Here is a 22,953-nt window from a genome sequence, read left to right on the forward strand (position 1 = left end):
CACCGCTGACTAGAGTCAGCAATGCTACAGAACTCCACACATTCTTTCACACCCTCAAGTTACCAGACACTATGCAAATAGAATACTTCTCTAGACCCTGACTAGCCTAGTACACCATGTAGACCAGACTAGCTTCCCACTAAAAAAGCTCCGCCTGCCTTTGCCTCCGGAGTTCTGAGACAGAAGGCCACAGCACCCAGTCTCTCCTTTTCTTCCTTATGACTTTCCCCTATGTGTCAGCCAAACTGTATACCTTCCCTGCTGGCCTGACATAGGTCCAACCAACAGACATCATCTGAAGGCACCCTACTGCTTCCCTGAAATCCTACTGAAAGGCAGCTGCCACACCTCTCCCTGCTCCCTCCCGGGTCCTCCCTCCTACCAGGATGATGATGTGGAAGGCAGAGGAGACAACGTAGGAGCTGTAGCTTCTGGGCACCATGACACGTCCATCCTAGGCTGCACCCAGACTTCCAAAATACAAAACAAACCAGCTTCTTCTACTGTGTGAAACTGTACCATGAGTGACTGTGCTGAGGATGACCTGTGACCTCATTAGAGCTGAACACACCAGCACAAGCTTCAAGGCCCAGCTCTGGGTAAGGAGCACAGGGTAGCTACCCTGGGAGCCCACAGGTCACTCGGTCTGGGTGAATCAGCAAGCTCCAGTTCACTGTGAGAGCCTGTCTCAAAAAGTAAGGTGGAGAGTGACCAAAGAAGACAATACCATGCGCGCGCGCACACACACACACACACACACACACACACACACGAACATGTACACAAAAATAGTTAATTAATACTGAATTAATATTGCTTTAAGTACCTATGGTTTTGGCATAGAAGTAAAAACAATGCTTTCTCATGCTTTAACCCATGCCACCGCTATGCATCCTCTTCACATACATGAAGCACATGCTGAGAAGTCAACAGAGGACGTCTTAGTGAGCTGATGGCGCCCTGGAAACATCTCATTTCTGTCTGACAGGGACAGGGGAAGAGCTCAGAGGTTCAAAGCACTTCTTGCACAGGACCCAGGTCTGTTTCTCAGCTTACGTGGCAGCTTACAACCATTTCCACATCTCTAACTACAATTCCAGGCCATACAGTTCCTTCTTCTGCCCTCCTTGGCACCAACTACACGTGCAGCGCACAGATTCATGTGAGAAAAACACTCAGATACGGAAAGTAAAAGATTTTTAAAAGATGGGGGTGGAGCGAGGGGTCTCTTTAAAGCCAGTGGTGCAGCTAGCCCTCCATCAAGCGAGATGAGGCGGAGACTGCTTAAGTAACAGGGCCTATCTGTTCAGAGTCCGCCTTGCACTTCTACTGACCTAGTCGCATTTCTAGTCCACTAAATCTGGATTCGAAAAGATAAATGTTTTCAGAGTACCACAAAAAACAACAGCATGTGTGACAAAAGTTCTGATTACACGGACCCATATCACCAGGGCACCATGAAAGAAAACACTCACTCGTTTCAGAGATGCCTTGGAATTTTTTTAAAAAATACTATATTGGGAGTTGGACAGACCTCTCAGTAATGAATGTGCTTGTTACACAGCATGAAAACCTAAGTTTAAATCCTCAGCAGCCATGTAAAAAGCAGGAGTCCTGGGGCTGGGAAGGCAGGGACAGGGCAATCCTTGGAGGCTCACTGTGTGTGCGTGTGTGTGTGTGTGTATGAGAGAGAGAGAGAGAGAGAGAGACCCTGATGTCCACCTCTAGCCTCAACACGCACACATATAGGCACACACACCCATACATTCATGAAAATACCACACACATAACAAATATATCTAACATATACACATCAAGATACAGAAGAATGTTATTACAATAACTACTGACTCTAGCAGAGACAGCAAAATGTCTCCCTTTTTTGAGACAGAGTCTCATATAGCAGTCCTGACTGACTCTGACACTTGCTGTGTAGCACAGGCTAGCCTGGAAGTCACAGAGATCTGCATGCCCTTGCCTTCCAAATGCTAGGATTACAAGTATGTGCCACCATACCCAGCTCTTTAATAATTTTATGGAGCAACACTCGTGTGGAAACAGCAGCATGCGGAAGCAACCCAGGCACTTCCCTCACGGCTGCTCTGGGTCCCTGTTCACAGGACCAATGGTAGCTTACCCGTAAGCACAACAGAAAGATTGCCAACAAAGTCAGAAACACAAGCAAGTTTTTCCTAGGACGATTCATCACTTCACAATCCTACAGATCAATCACTTTGTCCACTCAAAGGAAGCCACTCTCCCACTCCAAACCATGCAATAATGCTAGCCACTAAGTGGGCAGAACTTAACACTGTAAGCAAGCCAGGTGGTCCCAGTAACTGGGGCCACTGTCTGTCATTTACAGGCTAGGTGGTCCCAGTAACCACAGCTGCTGTCTGTCATTGTAAATGACAATGGTGCCCTTTGGGATTTCATCATTCCCAATTTTTGAAATGGATCTACTTCTAAGCTAGGCTGGACTAGAACTCATGGCAATCCCCCTGCTTCACCCTCCCAAGTGCTGATTAGAAGTGTGGGCTCATTTGTTTTATAAACTATAACTTAGAACAAGTCAAAGCACCACTTACAATTTAAATTGTATTGTTTATTGCTCACTCATTTATTTATTCTGTGTGTATATAACCAGAAGGAGGCCTCGGATCACAGAGGACCACAGTTACGCATGCTTGTGAGCTGCCTGGTGGGTATGAGAGATTTACCACAGCACCTCAGGAAGAACAGCCAGTGCTGCTAACCACTCAGGCATCTCTCTAGAACATATAATTTATGAAAATGCAGTGTTGAACCAAGCAGCTCACTCCTTACTTAGCTCAGTAAGCGCTCAGAGGCTGGACAGAGGGATTGCCACAAGCATGAAGCCAGTCTGGGCTATGTACTGAGTTCAATGCTAGACTAAACTACAGAAGGGGTGGGGTGAGGAGAGAAACAGACAGAAAGAGACAGAGAGACAGAGACAGAATTAATTAATCACAAAATTTAAAATTCCAATACAGTGGTTCACACCAAGTCCTACAACCTAAAACTGACCCTCATCCAGTGCAAACCAGCAGATGCTTGATGGTAATGTTGATAACTCTTCTGGTAGCCATACTCCATCCACAGGTCAGAGAGAGAACAAGTACGGTAGGCTTCTCAGGTGGGAACTATCACCAGCCAACTGGCACCAGGAGCACCAGGACTCAGTTGGTCCCTGAGTCCCAGCAACCAGGCAGAGCACACACCGTGCCTGGGACTGTACCACTGAGTCTGAGCTTTTGTCAGGAGCTTTGAGGAAAGCCCAAGAAAGGTAAGTTTATCCTGACTATTATGCTGCGAGGAATGGGGGCTGGAGGCTGGAGGTTGGGGGGCACTCTGACTCTATAAAATCTTCCTAACACTGAACATGTGGCTCCCAACAGCCCTTGCTGTAAGGCAGGAGGCATATGGCCAAGCTCAGGCTGGGACCTGCAAAGAGGTAGTGGCCCTCAGGGTGACCAGGATCCTTCTGCTCTTTTCCTTTTGGTTCAGCAGTGCTGGAATCAGAACCCAGGAATCTGACACAGCAGGCGAGAGCTGCGCTGAGCTAATACCAGCCTGAGCTTTGTCATTTCTGTGATTTGAACAATGTCCATGGCTCTAGGCTTTGTACCAGAACTCAGGAGGCTGAGGCAGGAAGAATATGAGTTCAAGGCTAGCCTGGGCAAATACGAAGTTCCATGATAACCTAGCCCACGGTGTAAGACCTTGTCAAAAATTAATTAACTTCTGAAATCATGTGACAGGGTAAAAGGTGTAGCTCAGTGGCAAAGCCACTGAATTATGGTCAGAAAGAATGCATGAAGGACAGATGGGGAAATCTGCACATAGATGGCCCATCTACACATGGCACCAGTGGGACGGCACCAATATTTCATGGGTGTGATAAGGGACTATAGCCATAGGGAAATACAGGAAGTTACATTAAAGTGTGACAATATTTGCAACTTATTCCAAAATAATGGGGTGGGAAGAGCACCAGGGCACAGAGAAAACACAGCAAGGGCTAAGAATAATCAACCCTGGAAAACAGCACATAGGCGACTGCTACCCCAGTCTCTCATGTTCTCCAGTAAAGCGGAAATTTTTGTAAAGAAAAATGAAAAAGATAAAATGAGTGCTACATCAATATCATTAAATGTAATATGCATTAAAATATGAATTAAAACACTTAAAAAAGGTTCCAATTAATTAGGAGGTGCTATATTGGTGCCCTGTAGAACCAGGAAGAGAAAGCGGCCCAGTCAGCAGAAAACAGAGTGAAAGTCTAAAGGGCCAAGCGAAGACTGGGGTGTAGAGGGCGCTGCCAGAGGAGACACCGAGGGTGAGACTGAACTGAGCCACAGGCAGTGCTAACGTCTCCATAAGCTGAACACACGACAGATACACAGTAAGAAAGTTACACCTCTGTAAGATCACACAGGAAAGTCAGACATGGACGGCTGCACATGCCTGTAACCTGAACACTGGGGAAGAGGAGGCAGAAGAACAGGCATTCGAGGCTATCCCCAGCTACACAGCAACTTCAGGGCCATCCTGAACTACATGGGATCCTAAGATTGCACAGGCAACAGATGCTAGGCAGCAGACATGGCCGAGTGCTATGTCACTGCCACAGAGCATCTCCTTCACTGTGGCCTAGCACAATGTGTGGCTGACACTCTGCAGATGGTAGTAATACTCCTACTGCTGAGGTTTACACACTCAGTATGAGAGGAGCTAAAAAGACGGATGGCTAACCAACAATTCTCTCCACACAGCAATTCTCTGCACACAGCCACAGCTGTGGCCTGCAGGGTTCACTGCAGTCATCAAGTGTCACTAATGAGCTGTACCGTTGACTAAAAGAGATAAACTATTCACTTATCAAGATTAACAAGGAAGCGTGGAGACAGATAATCCATTAACAACGCTCACTAAGCTGAGAGCAGCTGTTAGAAGCCACTCCCACACAATGGCAGCCCCATGACTTAAAAACCCAAACTGTATCTTTAGCATCAGAGTTAAAACTGTACATTTCAGTTTACAGGGCTGCAGGGCTGGCTCAGCGGCTAAGAGGATGCAGAAGGCAGGGTTCAATCCCCAATGCCCACATGGGGAGGCTCAGAACTCCAGCTCCAGGGGGCCTTAGGCGTTGTACTCATGTGCACATACCACACACAGACACATGTACATACAAATAACTTAAACACACTAGATCTAAAAACATGGGGCAAAAAATTCACAATATAGAAAGCACAAGGTAGGGATAAAAATATTCCTTGTGCCTCTCAGAAGCTGCACACGCTGTCAACATGATTGAGAGTTCTTCACACAGCTCTCCACACACACACTGAGCTCTCACTAAACACAGCACTGTTCAATATTTGCTTTGACTTAAAATGTAGTTCTTGTGAGCCATGGTGGCACACACTTTCAATCCTAGCACTTGGGAGGCAGAAGCAGAAAGATCTCTGTGCGTCTGAGGCCAGCCCGATCACTATAGCAAGCCAGTAGATGACACATTGCCTCAGTAAATTCATTAACTTTAGATGAGAGAAGCTAAGTACATACACGTCTGTGTACATGCGTGTACGCACATACATCCCAGGCACTCTTCTAATCCCAGCACATTTCCAACAGCTTCAGACTGGGGCACATCCAGGACATGTACCATGGTTTGAGTGAGAGCAGTGCTGTCCCTTCACAGCAGAGCACTGACTAAGACACTGTGCACAGTACTCACTGTCAAGGTGTCGTGTGGGCCAGCCAGCATACTTCATGTCTGTGCTACAGCATTTGCTGCTTCTTCCTTGTGCTGATGTTTGCACTAATGGTCTATACACGGCGGCAGCAAGACTGCAGCCATCTTAGCAGGATGCCAGGCCACAGCGCCAAACCCACGATGACTATTTTACTCCTTTCTGCCAGTTACTCATAGTTTAAAAACTTTCATGGCAGTTTCACTAAAATGAAAAAAATCCTCTTATGAAACAGTAACAATTATTAAGCTTATTGAATCCTGGCCATTGGAGAACTCTCCATTTTAAAATTATGTGAAACAGAATAAACTGTGATTAGTGAGACTTGGGTGTGAGACAGACATTTTCTCAAAAGAGAAGTGAGCCTAACGCTTCCCGGAAAGCCACCAACAGTACTGCTGGTTAGAAGACTTAGCCCTGCAGATAACTGGAGCTTGCTAGCTTCCTGGTTCTTAAACTCTTCCCTCTAGACATCTCTGGCCACATAAACATTTGCTGGCATCATCTAACCAAACCAGGAACCATCTGCAAGATCGGCAAAACATGAGGCATCAAAATATTCTCTATCTTAAGATTTATTTTAATTATAAGTGTTTGCCTGCGTGCAAGTCTGTACACCTCGTGAGTGTCTGATGACCTCGTGTTCAGCCGCCATGTCTCCAGCCCTGGCAAAGATGTTTTGAATGGGAAAGCACAGCTACAAAGTCAAACAGAGGTGAGAGATGCGTTCACAAGACAACACAGGAGTTTAGCTGAGCACTCTGAAGGAGCATTCCTTCCCTCACGGAGCTTCCAAGTCTATGCTGCAAGCATTTATCACTGTAAAGTTCTGGTCTACGGAAAAATGCGTTCAGATAAACATCCCTTCCTTCTGACAGCATCATCTGGGACCCAGGTTTCCTCAAGAACCTTGACCCACAGACCACTTTGACGTCAGTGTAGAACTCAAATCTGGCTCCAACTCAGCTGTCTTTGTTTTTCTTTTCTTCCCCTTCCTTCCATCCATCCGTCGTCTGTCCATCCATTCGTTCTTCCTCTCTCTTTCTTTCTTTCTTTCTTCCTTCCTTTCTTTCTTTCTTCCTTTCTTTCTTTCTTCCTTCCTTTCTTTCTTTCTTCCTTTCTTTGTTTTTCGCTGCTGCCACTGTGGTAAAGGGTAATAGCTATAATCCACATGAGCATAGTCCTCTCTGGTCCTCAAGCATCTTTACAAAGGTAAAGAGAATGAGTCCTAGACATGGACTCAACACCTGCTCACTAATATACACTCCCTATGCAGACAGGAGAACACGGTAACACAAAAATTCACTGAATAGATTGATAGGAAAATTTATGCTTCAATTCTGACAAAGACAGCAGTTTATCTCCTGCCTCTGGCTGTCTATTTCTCCACACTGGGCAGACCCAGAACTGACTCTCAATGACATCATCACTTACTAAGAAGCAAAGAAGGAGGGTTCGTATTTTAGAATGCAAGATCTATGGCGAGGTTCTAGAGATGACAGCTAAGGCCCTCAGGCTGTGGACTATACTTTTGCTTTGGTTTCTTCTCTAGTTTTTGAGACAAGGCTTGACATGCAGCCCGGGTAGCTTTGCACCCGACCAAACCTCCTGCCTCAGCATCCTGCATACTGGGATTATGGCTATGCACCATCATATCCAGCAAAGTGGCTTCATAAAGTTAGCCACACCTTCAGTTCCACTCAAGAGTGGCCCAGGGGTGCACTGGCCTTGTGCGCCCATGACAGAGCCTGCCTTGCCCTACGCACTGCCTGACCCTCACGTCTTCCACAGCAGGACACCGAGTTTTCTTCAGATAAACCTTGTTTGGCCCTCATTCCCAACATCTGCTTTTATTTTTAATGTTTCTTGAATTAAGGGTGCCACACAAGTTCAAAGAAGTCACTGTTGGACTGGAATCCATCCAAGAAGACCCTCTGACCAGTAGATGTGGGGCGTGGGTCACGCCTGCTGGGCACAGTGGCAGCACAAGGGTGGCTATGAAGGTCAGAGCAGCAGTGGCCAAGAGTCACCCTCTGTGTACAGAAAGGTCTGAAGGGAGCACGTGAAGGCCTAACTGAACGTGGAGCCAGAGCTGGATGCAAACCCTGCAGGGGAAGGACACACAGCCCAAAGCCTGAGCCCCAGCACTCAGGAGGAAGGAACCGAAGCCAAACCAAGGGATCCAGACCAAGGGCTCAGATGCTACTGACCTAACGCCCAGGTCTCTGAACTCCAACCCTGTTACCCAGCAATGCTTCCTCTCCAGGCATGACCCTGGACTGTTACTTCTCTCAGTGTGATAAAAGACTAAAGGAAGCAATTATTAAACTAAAGGAAGGCAGACTTATTTAGCTCATGCTTTGAGGAGACACAGTCCAAAATGGCAGAAATGGCATGGTAGTGAAAGTTTACTTGCTGGAAAGAATACAGAAGCAGAGAGAGGGCAGGAAACAGGGCAGGGTTCTAAACCTCAAGGCCTGCTACCACAACCCACTTCCTCCAGCCGGGCCCCGCCTCCAAAGGTTCCAGAGCGGAGCATCACCAGCTGAGGAATGAGTGTTTAAACCCTCCAACTCCTGGGCCAGAGTCCACATTTAAACCACAGTGGCACCCAAGACAATGCTATGACTAATTTCAGGATATTGCTCAAACTCTCAGTCTGCTAAGTATTTCTTAACTAATACGGCAACTCTTTAGATGCCCAATCTCACTCTCAGGAAAATGCATGAACACTGTTAGACCATCCCTTCAAGGGTTCTTTGCCTCTGACCCCCGACCTCCAGGTGCATGATGCCTGAGGAAGCAGACGTGAGGAAGACAGTGAGTGGGCACTGCAGTCCACAGCTGCCTGAAGCTGAAAGCCCTACCTACTCTGTGGAGACTGCACTCAGTAGGGCAATAAACACAGCCATTCAGAGTTTTTCCAAGGCCAGGGAGGGTGCTGGAAAGGCTCAACCATGACACACCCATCAGTCCCTTATCTGAAAGCAGAGTCCACATGTGTGCCTTCGGTTGACAGCCACCCCCCTTCCAGCAACGAAGTCTATTAAGTAGTTACACTTTACAGCTACGCAGTTACATCTCACCGTGCAGGCCTTGTCATAGGCTACCAGTTTTTTTATAAGAAGGCTGGTGTCTCTCAGAGCAAGGGAAGGGATTGGGGGGTAGGGAAGATGAAGGGAGGAGAAAGGAACGATGGTGAGGAAAAAGGAGGGGAGCAAAGAAGGGAGATACAAGGAGGAAAGCAGGGAGAGATGGAAAGAGGTGGAAAAGGGGAGGAGGAAGGGAGGGAAAAGGAGGGAGGGAGAGAGGGCAGGCGGGCATCCAGGGAGATGCCAAGTCCTGGAAACAAGGAATCACCTTGTTGATGTGGATGTAAATGTCCACACAGGCTCATATACTCCAATGTTGGTCTCCAGCTAGCAGTACTGTCATGGGTGGCTGTGGAACTCTAAGAAATAGGTCCTAGCAAGCAGACAGGCCACTGGGGACAGACTTTGAAGATCACACTTGACTGCTGTTCCTTACAGTCCCCCCTCCGTGCCCCCTCATCACGTCATGAGAGGCACCACTGCAAGCTCCGGCTCACACAGACCCACTGCAGACAGCAAGGTGGACTGTATCCTGCAACTATGAGCTAAAATGAGTTCTTCCCCCATAAATTGTTTCCATCATGTGTTTTATCACAGCAAAGAGAAAATTCATTCAGAAAATTGGAACTGGAAACAGAGCTGTGTGTTGCTGGCTCACAGACCTTGGAAACTGAGGAACATGGAGTTGTGAACCAAGGAAATCCTATTATGCTGTAACCAAAACTCAGTGGCCATTATAGTAGGACTCAGAAGACCAGAATGCAGGCATGGAAGGGCCAGTTCAGAGAAAACAAGAAAGAACTGTGAGGATTCAGCTGGAAGTCATTGGTGTTCCACTCTGGCAAAAACTCAGGCTACATTCTGACTATTCCTGAGAACTAAATGAAGCAAAATGTAAAAGTAACAGAGTAATTGACTTGGTGGAGCTCTCAAGGCAGCCACAGTCATGTCAGGACGCAGCTAGCCAGGTTTATAGCAGGAGGGGAGTGGAGGGCAGGTGGAGAAAGACATGAGAAATGGTGGATCACTTAGAGCATTGTATAGCAAACAGGGCTGATGCTTGTGAAGCACCTGTCACTACAGACATCCGCAGTCACAGAGGTTTTACACCAGCGGCTGGGACACAGGAAAGGCACTTGGAGAGCAAGAGCCAACCAACCAAGGCACACACGTATTACGTGAGTAATACATCTTTTCTTAGGTTCTTAGTCTGTCTGGCCAGAATTACAGCTACCCATGGCTGAGAAGAAGAAATGTATTTTGTATGAACTATACCGAGGGCAGGGGGAGCGCTGTCAAGTGCTTGTTAATTGGACAGATTGTCACGGGAGGGGAAAGGGCTCAGCACAGAGCATCCTGGGCTGACCACTCGCATCACAACTGTAGAGGAGCTGGAGGTCAGTGGCAGAGAACGTGCCTGGCCAGCCTGATGTGGGGTGGGGTGTGACTGAGCAGGGACACTGACTGCAGTTTCAGAACAGCACTTACCAAACACTGTCCCTTTAGCAAACGGGGGAAACAGCTCAGAGTGTCGAAATGCGTTCCTGTGAATCTGCCATAGCTCTCTGTGCAGCTTCTTAAAGTCACTGTATCTTCTCCACACAATTATCTGGAACAAAAACAAAACTAAATGCAACCACAAAGCATGACCATTCTCTCTCTGTGCTACAGATAATGTTCTCTTTAAATATCCCAAACTACCATGCAAAGCAAACAGGTACGCACTGCAGCCTGAGGAGCCAACAGTCTGGTGTGCACACTTCCCGTGAGAGCTAGCACAGCACTTCTTCCTAAGGCTGTTCAGTTGAGGCTCTTAAGTCCTGCTTCTTGAAAGCCTTTCATTCACTGTAAAAAAATCAGCCAACTCGGTACAAAGATGGCGCTGTGCTACATAAGACATATTCTCTCCTGAAACCACTTACTGTTGGCCCGGAGATTCATTATATGAGTAACGCTGTCTCAAATATCATGCTTACAGGCACAAAACAGCTTGGACAATTTATCTTTCAATCCTTCTTCAGATTTCCTCACTTAAGTCACGTGCAGGTAGATGAGCCTGCAAGAGTCTATGTACCACATGCATGCATGAGACCTCAGAGGCCAGAGCTGGGCACAGGCTCCCCTGGAACAGGGGTGCAGTAGTTGTGAGGCAATGTAGAAGCCGGGACTGAACCGGGTCCTCAGCAAGAGCAGGAAATGATTACCTAACCACTCATCTCTCCAGCCACCGATCTGGGCAATTTTTAAACAAAAAGGACAGAACATTTGCTCCCTCCCAAAAGCAGACTAACAATGAAGGGGAAAAGACTGTGTGAAAAGAAAAACAGGAGTTTGTATATTCTATAGTTTTTTCATAAATCTTAATTTAAACTAACCATAAGATTCCAGGGTACAAAGTAAACATTAACCAGGATATAATTAAGATTTGCATATCTCAAAAACAAAAGTTAACAGTCCTGTAGATTAGACAACATGGAGAAGCGCTTTCTGTCACTAGCTTAAATTATTTGAACTCACTTAGATCAGAAAAACATACTCTACAAAGGAAGTAGCGGACGCCTGCTTTGATGTCGCTATCAACTCTGAGTCCCTTCCCTTCCCTTCCAAATGCCTGGCTGTCTCACTTCTAATACAGGCTACATGTTTTCATGTATATGTATGGTTAATTCTGATTATGAGCAAATGCTAGGCCAGGAAGGCAACTAGACATGACCAGGTCTGGCCAAACTCTGTCCATTATCTGAAGGTACCCTGAGGACTCTGCCTCTTGGAGTTCCTAAGTACAACAGCTGAGGCGGTTCTACAGACTATGACACAAGGCAGACAAGTTGCTTCTGCCCAGTGTGTCACTTTTATTCATTTACCCAGTGAAAATGGATCTCCAAAAACCAGTGTCCCAGCTGTGCTGCACACTGTACTCTCCCAAAGTATGAGACCGGAAGCACAGGCCCCCCCTTCAGGGTTCACTATCAAGTGGAGAAGAACAAGCCAGCTGGGATGCACATCACGAAGGAACTGTAAGGGCTGAGGAACTGCACCGAAGTGGTATAGAGGGCTCCCTGACCAGCCCGAATACCTCACAAGGCTACAGTGCCTGGTGCCAGGAGGAGAAGTCACCAGAGCAAAGAACATGGAGAGATAGGAGGCTCTGGGAAATGCTTCTAAAGAGAAAAAGGTGCCAAAGACAGAAAGCTCTAGCATCTTGGTTTCAGGGACTAACTAGTGGTAGTGCTGTCTCCTGAGGTGGGGAGCAAGGAAGAAGCAGTACTTGAGGCCCATCAGAAGCCAGCTGTGCACATCTGGCTCACTTGTTTGTGACACGTGGGTTTGGAGTGCAGACAACGGGGTGCTGCAGCTGTCACAGCTCTTCATTCTCTATCATGTCCAATCTTGATGCAGAGACATAATTTGTCATGAGAAAAGGCGTTACTTTTACATTTCAAATATATCAAATTGAGCTGGACATGATGGCTGATACCTAAAATCCCAGCACTCAAGAAGGCTAGGCAGTCAGACCATGAGGTTCAAAGGCATCCTGAACTACACAGTGGGTTTTGGGCCAGTCTGAACCAGAGAGCAAGATCCTGTCTCAAAACACCAAAAACAGATAAACGCAGAGCCATCAATACGTAAGCCAAGCTATCTAGTACCATGCTGCTGAGAGCTCAAGAAGGACCGGGCTCTGAGTGCAGAGCCTTCTGCAGGGTCGATGCCCAAACCAGTGGGGCATTACCAATGGGGTAGTAATTACCAATGGGATATTAATTACCAATTGGGCATCGCCAATGAGGCATCACCGATGAGGTATCACCGATGGGGTATCACTGATGGGGCATTAACCAGTGGGGTGTTACCGACAGGGCATTACTGATGGAGTGTTAGCAAAGGTGAAAACCCCACTACAGGATGAGCATGAGAGATCCGGGAGACTAGAGATTATGAAGCAACCATATTTGCAGAGAACGCCCTAGTCAAGATTACTTTCAAATAAAGGAATGATAACTTGAAATTTTTTTCACAACTTAATCACAATACAGATTAAAATACCAGATTAGAGCCAGTGCTAAGACAGTGCCAGGAGGCCTTGACTCTCACCAGAGCATCACTTACCCCTCACACAATCCCAATGTTTACCCGGGCTGCAGAACTAAACTGCCCAGAGAGAAATGTCCCGCCCACTCTCTCCTTTCCTCCTACTCCTGTTAATTACACCTAAAGTTCCCAAAAATCCTCAGATGGAAATGAGAACAAATGCATACTTCCAACAGCCAGGCCTGGTGTCTGTCTGTGTCTGTGCAAGACAGCACCTTGCACAGACATATCTCATTTTCTCCATAAGGCCTGGCAGGTTCCTGCTGGAACAACCAGAAGCCTGCAAGCGCAGGCCCCTTATATGTTCACTGATATCACTCTGGGGGGGACTTTACCAATGAAGCATTCAATGACCATATGTAGAATAAAAAATTTGATAAAAGCTACATTTTCACTATAGTCTTCTCTTTAGCATTTCAACATATGATAAACATTTCCTTTTTAGATACTTAAACTTAATGACACCAAATACTTGTTTCCCTACGTTTGATAACATCACCAAACTTAAAAGTTTTTGTTCTCACTCTCATTCAATACCAAACACTTGATGGGTCATCCTTGGTCAGGCCTCCTGCCTGCACAGCTCACACTCAGGCCTCCTGCCTGTACAGCTCACACTCAGGTCTACCTGTACAGCTCACACTCAGGTCTGCCTGCACAGCTCACACTCAGGCCTCCTGCCTGCACAGCTCACACTCAGGCCTCCTGCCTGCACAGCTCACACTCAGGCCTCCTGCAGGCACAGCTCACACTCGGATCTCCTGCCTGTACAGCTCACACTCGGGTCTCCTGCCTGTACAGCTCACACTCAGGCCTCCTGCCTGCACAGCTCACACTCAGGCCTCCTGCCTGTACAGCTCACACTCAGGCCTCCTGCCTGCACAGCTCACACTCAGGCCTCCTGCCTGCACAGCTCACACTCAGGCCTCCTGCCTGTACAGCTCACAGTCAGGTCTCCTGCCTGCACAGCTCACACTCAGGCCTCCTGCCTGCACAGCTCACACTCAGGCCTCCTGCCTGCACAGCTCACACTCGGGCCTCCCGCCTGTACAGCTCACACTCGGGTCTCCCGCCTGCACAGCTCACACTCGGGTCTCCTGCCTGCACAGCTCACACTCGGGTCTCCTGCCTGTACAGCTCACACTCAGGCCTCCTGCCTGTACAGCTCACACTCAGGCCTCCTGCCTGCACAGCTCACACTCAGGCCTCCTGCCTGCACAGCTCACACTCAGGGTCACACTCACACTCAGGAAAAGGGAAGCTGCCCTACATAATATCAAATGATTCAATCACTGTGAATATTCTTTTAGCATTCTTAGTAAGACATGAGCTCTAAAGGGATCAGAACAAAAGGTCTCAACAAAAGGACAGAAACATTTCTCCATTAATAAGGACCATAAAGGCATCATTTGTGTGAACTATCCATGTGCTTATTAGTTCCCGAGAACTTTGGGGAAGCCTGAGGACATTCTAAAGCAGAGCCCGTATCTGTGAGAAGGTGACGGGAAAGGACCCGGAGGACTGAAAACTCTTCTCAACATGAGTGCCAGTGTTTGAACTGACGGGTGAGAACCTAATACCTTCAGAATTTCAGGGTTGCTCAACTCACAGAAGACTGTAAATGGTTTCTATCATTTCTAAGAGAAGACCATGCAACTGTGTAACTGAAGGACACTTACAAGAGCTTGCTGATGACTGGGTCACCAGCAGTTGCTGTTATAAAAGTGTCCCCCAAAACAGGACTAAGGAGTGGCAGAGAACTCGCTCATGGAGTGGTTCAGGATTCTCCCTGGAAAAGGTGAACATCAAGGTACAACCAGAGCACAGCAGTCAGACAATGTGGTCAAAGGAGAGGCACCCCATTCCCACGTCTAACAGCTGTAAACTTTCTAGAGTTGAATCACCCAGAAGCGGCAATAATTAAACAGAAGAAGAATTCTAAAGAATGCTTCCTGCCATCTACTGGCACACAGGAGAGCAGCTGGGAGGCATATGTCTGTTGCTCTCTTCTGAAGAAAGAGCATTCTAACATCCCTACTAGGGAAGCAAGGCTGTGTCAAAACCCATGCAGGAAATATCATAAAATCCTTTAAAGGTGTCTTTCCCTGTGAACTTGAGTTACAAGACAAAAACAAACACCTAGTTGAACACATCAAGACTCTAATGAACTGGGGCCAACAGTATGAAACAATCAATTCAATCCGTGAATCAAGCCAGGCACTCCTGACCAGAGTGGCGGGCGATGACAAACAGATGGCCACAGCTCATCTAAAGACACTGAGCTGGGGACAACCAACAGCACTGTAGAATCAAGACTGCTCAATCTACAGCATCTGTTTAAACACTGGGATGGGGTGCGTAGGAGGTCCCACATAGTGCCTCTAGTCTCAGAAATGAGTGGGAACCAAACAGTAAATTAGCAGTACGGGGCACGGGCTGCTTGGGTGGCATCCTAAATGAAGCACCAAGGGCAGACAAGCACTAGTGAGACTCCGGCAGTTCTAAACAAAGCATGCCAGGCCAGCACAGTATGGAGAGGACGGAGCCGGAAGCGCGGTCAGCCCTGCAGAAGAACTGGCCAAAAACTTCAAAACTAAGCAGGGATGCTGCAGCAGCTCCCGACGTCAGCATGCCAGGCCAGCACAGACCACAGGCATGGTGATGTGCAGAGCCTGCAGCTGTGGCCCTTGTGCCTCAGTGGGGCAAGCAGAACCTTGGCTATGGCTGAGGCGGGTGAGGGCCTCAGAGCCTCACTCACACCACGCCGCACCTCCTCAGCAGAATGACGTGTAACTGCTACTGTCACGCAGCCGAAGAAACGGTCATACAAGTACAAACACTCATACAAGTAGTTCGGGCAGTCTCTTCAGCAGGGGTAAACAGAATGTTCACAGGGATAAGCAGGCTACCTCCTGGACGTCCTCCGGATTTCTTCGTGAAACGACCTAAAACCAAACACAGACAGAAATACTCGTTAGCAAGTAAGATTTCACAGCTCTGCAATTACTTTCAATTGTATCTGCATAAAATTTCACTGTGGAAAAGAAGATGAATGCTGTATCAGTTACTAAAAGCTCAGTCAATGTGATAAGTTCACCCTGCAATGTTAAACCTCAGGAGAAGAACAGTGCACATTCAGTCCACGTGTTACATCTCAAGCACACACCCCGGCCTCAATCCTTGCAGGCCAGGCCAGCTCCCATCTCTCGGACCCCACATAAATCCAAGCGCGTGGACACTATCTCTCGGACCCCACATAAATCCAAGCGCGTGGACACTATCTCTCGGACCCCACATAAATCCAAGCGCGTGGACACTAATCTCCTGCATTTCTCCCTTTGTGGTGCAGGGACTGGACCCAGCCTCATTCGTACTAGGCAAGCATTCCCGAGTCCTCTCATGGCTACTCCACCGTCAGGACTCAGCCCAGGAGGTAAAAGAACGAAGTGGTGCATGTAAATACGTCACAAAACACGAAGTAAAGATGGCAAAATGGGACGGCAAGGACATGCCCTTTTCACTTCTCAGAGACACGGATCTCTAAGAGCGGTAACAGGATGACAGCTACAAAAGAGGCTGTGCGACACCGAATGTGTCCCTGTGGTGATCTGCTACCAAATGGCACATTCATCAATGTAACACACGCGACCTTGGCTCTCAGACATTAACTTTCATATGGATATACTGCCGACTTTAAACAAACTGCATCTCCAGCACATGGAAGCAGGACTCTGGCAGGATGATTAAGCACTCATTCCAAAGTGTGCAGCTCACCAAATCCTACCTCCATCTTGCTGTGACACCTGCATCCCAGCTCCTCTCCCCCTAGCCGCCCTGCAGAGACACAGGTGTCACTAGCTGGCAAGAGGACATGGGCCAGTTATCACCGGCCAGCCAGGTAGTCTGGACCCCAGAGACAGCACCTGCACAAACTACCAGCAGATGTTTTGCATTTTCTAGTGACCTGCAGCCAGTAAGCTCCTAGAAAAGACAAACAAGCCGACAGACGACGTCTAGCAACTCCACTTTCTGACGAGTCTTCATGGAAGGTCCAAGTACTAGGGACTGAATATCTGTGTGCACCTCAAACTCTCGTGATGACCGTTAAATCTTCGATTCCACAACATAAGGAAATAAAGCCTCTGGGAAATGATTAGGGGACTGGTATCCTCACAAGAAAAAGATAAATGACCTCTCGGTCATGAGAGGGGACAAGAAGGCTGTTATCTGTAAACAAGGATTGGGCTCTCCACAGACACTAAACCAGCTGGCACCTTGACCATTGGCTCTGCAGCCTTCAGAACTGTGATTTTTTTTTTAAATGTGTTGCTTAAGCTACTCAGCCAATACTGTCTATAAAACCTAGTGAACACGAGGGCTGGAGAGATGGTTCAGCGATTAAGAGCACTGACTGTTCTTCCTGAGGCCCTGAGTTCAATTCTCAGCAACCACATGGTGGCTCACAACCAGCTGTAATGAGATCCGATGCCCTCTTCTGATGTGTCTGAAGACAGCGACAGTGTACTCACATACATAAAATAAATTAATCTTCAAAAAACAAAAAAACAAAACCTGGTGAACACAAATTCACTGAGACGTGAACTGAAGCACAGGGAGATGGCTGGGGGTAAAGGTGTCCGTTGCCAAACTTGACAACCTGAGTTCAAACCTGAGACTCGTGTAGAAGGAGAGACCTGACTCCTCCATGCTATCTTCTGACCTCCATGCTAACACACAAATGAGTAGACAGACCGACAGATGTGATACGAAATACATTTTACAAAAGATAGGAATAGCAGCTCTCTATATTATTCAAATAAAACCCAAAGAAAAGAAGGCCTAGCATTAATTCAAATGGCAGGAACCAAATGTCTGCCCACGTGGTCACTCCTGTCAAACTTGACCAATTACAGCACCAAACTCCAACAAACTTTTTCCCTGCCAAGCTTCAAAGAAAATCAAAATTTGAATGCTATGAAAACTTGCAGTTTAAAACAACCCTGAGTATCTGAAATGTCAATAAACAGGCTTACATTTTTAAAAACCTATTTACTAAAATTTTGGTATGTAAGAGTTTTATGCTAAACAGTATTAATAGTTAAAAAAGGATAGATTAAAACAAGATATTGGAAAGAACAGAAAAATTTGAGAGCCATGAGTTTTGAAGTATTTAGGTGCCCAGCACACATAACAGACAGAGGCCCAGGCAGCACCCCAGTACCTAGTGAGAGGCGTTATGGCGTCTCCTTCAGCAGCCTTGTTGCTTAAGCATGTCTTGTAGGCCTGTTCCCAGCCTGCTCTCATTCAAACGCAAACCATACTCCCGGCCCTCTCATGATCTGAAAAAGTGACTTAACTTCTCTAAGCGCCAACTCTCTCATCAGCAACTCGGAAATAACACAGTACTCACTCGCTGGGCAACTGGATGAAAGTGTGTTAACCAAACGTTGCTCACAGTAAGCACCATCCAAGTACTGGCTGTCGTCATTCCACCAACCTTAGCTACATGAAATGAGGGCATACGGAGGCTCGGCCACATACCATGCAGGACTGACGGCCTCGGCAATGCTCAAAACAGAGAGCTAAGCGAACAGGAGGTCTGTGTGAACATACACCACAATAGTTGTTACTTTTAAGTCATCAATTCTTCTAGAATTGATCTTCATTTTCAATGCAACCCTACATCAGAAATGTAAGCAGACTTTTTTAAAGAATTTGAAACAATCTAAATAACCAAACTACAAATTTGGAAAGAAAGTACTCACACAGCCTGATTTCCAGACTTAGTACAAAGACAATAAACAGTAAGGCAGTAACGACGAGGATGACGACTTTTAAAGGCCATGTGGAGCAGGAGAAGCAAAGCCACATGCCAACAGCTTACAGGGGTGTTCACAAGACTCGCACTCAAAGCAGGCCCCACCTGAAGAAACCCAAATGCCCATCACAGGCAGTCAGGTAAACAAACTGCGACGGCACACAGTGCCAGCCACCCAGAGCCAGCTCAGCAGCCCCTCAGAACATGATCCTACATAAACCCAACGGTGGTCACAGAAGCTTGTGACACTGTGCACAGCTGCTCTGGGAACTTCTATAAATCTTACGTTTCCAGTAAAATACTTTTGGTTACTCTAAAACCAAAAGTTAAAAAGCAGTGACAGGAAATCTATCGCTTGCTTGTAAATAACCATTAAGTTATCTCAAGCCTACCAGGTTCTTAAAAAGAGAAGGAAAATTACTAAAGACACTTGAGATAAAGAGTTTCTTGGTTGTCCAATATGTAATGGTTCTAACTCTACTCCTAACCATCATAAAGGAAGAAATTGTTCCTCAAAGCTTGATCAGGAGCAGGAAGCACACAGAGATGTCTGTACCCTTCCTCCTGTGTCCTCAGGGGAATGCAGTTACCTGATTAATTCTCCTGAGGAAAGATGTTTTTCTTCTTAAGTTCCAGAAAAACAATAAATATTTTACTTGATCTACAGTGTTAAGCATGATTATTTTTAAAATGAACCTCCACATTGACCCTTAATTTAAAAAACAAAATCTATAAGCATGTAAAACTCAAGCTGTGGAGCTAATGAGGGGCTCAGTGACAAAGCCTGCCCTCCTAGGGTGAATGTGGGGCTACTGAGGAGCTCAGTGACAAAGCCTGCCCTCCTAGGGTCAATCTGTACAGCTCACATGGTAACTGAACAAAACCCATTCCACCAAGCTGCCCTCTGACTCCACACACATACCAGGGGCCCTCACTCACACATACACATCACACACAAAAAGTTAAATGAAGAATGTTTTTTAAAAACCCCTCAGGCTGTGAGCATAGCACAGCAGCACGGGCCCTCGCTTCTGTGAGACCCAGGTTTATCCCCAGTGTTGACAACAACCAAAACAAAACAGAAACAAAAAGACCTACTCACTTTGTGATGCCCACACTGTGTAACAGGAGCGATGGGTGAGGACAAACACCAAGAGAAGAAAGTCAGTGACCACAGTCACAGGCAGCATGGGACAGTCGCAGCCATGTGCTACGTCACCTCCCAGGATCTACTCTAATAGTTTAACTCTGCATCGAGCAACCTTGACTGGACACAGTTACCATGCTCAGGGCTTTTGGTTAGTGCCACAGACATTCATACTCCCGGGCCTTCAGGGGCTCCGTCTCTTGCTTCCACCTCCAGCAACCTTTCCTTTCTGGACTGTTCCCATCCTGCACCATCCGAGCCATAGCAGTCTGTCTTCTGAACCCACACCTCCTTACTGTGGTGCCTGTGGAAGTACTGTATGACCACTGTATTCCTAGATACTGTACCTATGCAAGCACAGTAAACTCCATTTTACTGGAAGTAGGAAGAGGAAGCCCAGAACTCACCCTCGCATACCTTGCAGTGCCAAGTGCCTGGAACTACACAGCCGCTACACAATGACTGAAACAGGAGGAGAACATTCTAGAGAGATGACTCGGTGTCTGCTGAGGGCTGCTCTTGCAGAGGGTCCAGGTTCAGGTCCCAGCACCCACACGGTCACTCACTATGGTCTGTAGCTTCAGCTCTAGGGGATTCAACTACCTCTTCTGGCCTCTGCCTGCACCAATCACACGTGTAGCACACATGCAGATAAAACACTCATACATATAAAATAAAAATAAATACATCTTGGGGAAAAAATAGAAGAAAACCGTTATGGATATAGGGGTCTGCAACAGACACTGCCCTAGTTAAAATGAAGAAACCAGCCAGGACCAGTGCTAGAAACCTCCTCTCTGTCCACCGAGAGGCAAAGACCTATGCACAGACAGATACACTGCTGGCGTGAGAATGAGCAGTTTCAGGACGCTGCCTGTTAAATAGTTCTCATTCTATAAGCTCTGTAGCATGAAACCAAAGATCGCAAATGACCAAAGGGGTCTCAAGACTGGCATAGGAAGAATCTCCTCATTTACTTACACTTCTTTGGAAAAAACGCTACTCACACCCCACGTACACAGCGCTCTGACTTACAAACAGGGAAGGCAAACTCCTCCCTACTCCTCACGAACTTGGTCTTCTTGCTGTCTTGAGAGACTCCCTTACCCTAGTGTCTCAATCCCACCTGTCTGACTCTGCTTCACCTACAGATGCCGCCCGCCCCTTGCATGTCCCAAGGTCAGCCTACCCCAATCTCTTCTCTCAGGCCCACAGCTTCCTGAGTGCTTCCTGAATATCCACTGCACTATTACTCTTTCCACCTATGCCTCTCTTCTTCAAAACTTAACACTAGCGACTGAGTTAATCTGTGACTCTTTCCTCACCTTGCTTTACGCAGGACTGGTCCCAAAGCCCAAAGCAGCTACTACTTTGCAAGAGAGACTTTAGCAAACTTCTAAACTTCCTGGAATCTGCTTCCTCATCATCAAGTTGAACAAAATGCCCACCACACACACAGGCAGTGCACATAAGACATGCACACACGTGGTGCACACAAGTGCTCCACGTAAACACTTATTTCATGTTATCACTCTCACTTCCCAGGAAAAAACGAGTTTTCAAAACTCACGCTGAGACAACAAAATTTAAGGAAAACAGTACTAAATTTGGAACAGTCAACTAATGTAAAGAAAAGCCTCACACCTTGCTCAGCACCTCGGGAGCTATGTAGTTAGAAGTGCCACACAAGGTCTTCATTTGTTCCCGTTCACTTTCCACTTTGGTTGCCAGGTCAAAATCCCCTGGGACAGAGGGACTTATTTACCTACTAAATAACCATTTAGTTATGGGGGGAGACACACCTTAGGTGGTGAGAGGACAATCAGCAAGAGTCAGTTCTCTCCTTCCACCACCATGTAGGTCCCAGGCTTGACAGCAAGCACCTTTACCTGCTGAGCCATCTTGCCAGCCCAACCACCCTCAAGTCAACTCAGGTAAGATCACTTAAGTACACAAGCGTCTCCTTCTGAAAAGACTCAGAAGCAAACGCTGGAGGCCCAAGAGGAGTGGCTTAGTAGGGAAACCTTCCCAACATCCTACCTGCCTCACAGCAAGCCAGTCACTGAATGAGGAGACATCCCCTTCCATTACATAAGCCCCACAACACACCCACTAACATTTTAAGTGTGTGTTTTCCCTCTGGAACAAGCCAGCTCAATTCTGCAAATTTCATTCTGAGAGAAAGTCCAATTGGGACTGAGACTAGGTTATCCACTTAAAGCCATCCACCAGTATTACACCCCACAATGGCTGGTGGAGCCTGACATCCCTTAGGGAGACACCACCCCAGTCTACCAGGAATCCATTCTCATGCTTAGAGTCCCCAACACCTCCAGCCTGGAGTCTTGTCTCCTGACAAGGGTCCCCCAGCATCTCCAATCTGGAGTCCCATCTTCTGCCCAGGGTCCACAGCATCTCCATTCTGAGGTCCCATCTCCTGCCTGGGGTCCTTAACATCTCCATCCTAGGGTCCCATCACTTGCCAGGGGTTCCCAGCATCTCCATCCTAGAGTCCCGTCTCTGCCTGGAGTTCCTGTGGACTGCCTATGGTCTCCGGTCCTAGTCTCCATCCCTCCCTATCTACCAACCACTCGCCGCACCCAGCCGCAGCCCGGAGCCTGTGCCCCGCCCGGTGTCCCCATCCAGACACTCACCCGTGCGGTAACCTTATAGATCGTGTAGCCCCTAGGGTGTCGCTGGGGCTCGGTGACAGTGTAGAAGCGGGCCAGGTCCGCACTGTGACCCCAAGGAGAGGTCATCCTCCCTCCGCCCGTGCTTCCGCCAGCTGGGGATCATCGGGCAGCCCCAGCCGCGGCAGACTCCACGCAGCACAGAGCACGAGAGCCGCGACGAGGGGGCGGTGGCTCCTGGGGACTGCCGCTTGGATCTGCTTCCGGATCACCACACACACTTCCGGGTCATCCCGGTCAACGTTCGGGATAGGAGTGGCGCCGCTTTGGATTCTCTCCCGGCTGTAACCTCGGCAACCGTTATAAGCACCGGGCTAAGTCGCTGCGGAGACCTGAG

General features: G+C 47.5%; 1 protein-coding gene across 12 annotated transcripts in view; it reads right to left on the reverse strand.

Annotated features, from left to right (window-relative positions):
• The window catches only part of Rps6kc1 (ribosomal protein S6 kinase C1), a 144,172-nt gene extending 121,370 nt beyond the window's left edge, over window positions 1-22,802 (reverse strand). For 4 of the 12 annotated variants that reach the window (XR_015635146.1, XM_087580406.1, XM_087580405.1 and 1 more), the window contains exons 1-3: window positions 22,581-22,802; window positions 15,871-15,906; window positions 10,358-10,478 (exon numbers count right to left, since the gene is read on the reverse strand). Coding sequence is in view for 4 of the 12 variants with exons in the window: in XM_087580406.1 (XP_087436532.1) it covers window positions 10,358-10,478; window positions 15,871-15,906; window positions 22,581-22,685 (262 nt within the window). In the remaining 8 variants the exon portion in view is untranslated. Of the gene's footprint in view, window positions 1-10,357; window positions 10,479-14,640; window positions 14,751-15,731; window positions 15,907-22,580 lie in introns of those variants that run through there. The other 8 variants (XR_015635147.1, XM_087580411.1, XM_087580410.1 and 5 more) reach the window with 5 other exon arrangements.
• Window positions 22,803-22,953: the final 151 nt, after the last annotated feature.

This window comes from Rattus norvegicus, chromosome 13 (genome assembly GCF_021556685.1).
Source record: "Rattus norvegicus strain SHRSP/BbbUtx chromosome 13, alternate assembly SHRSP_T2T, whole genome shotgun sequence".
NCBI lineage: Eukaryota > Metazoa > Chordata > Mammalia > Rodentia > Muridae > Rattus > Rattus norvegicus.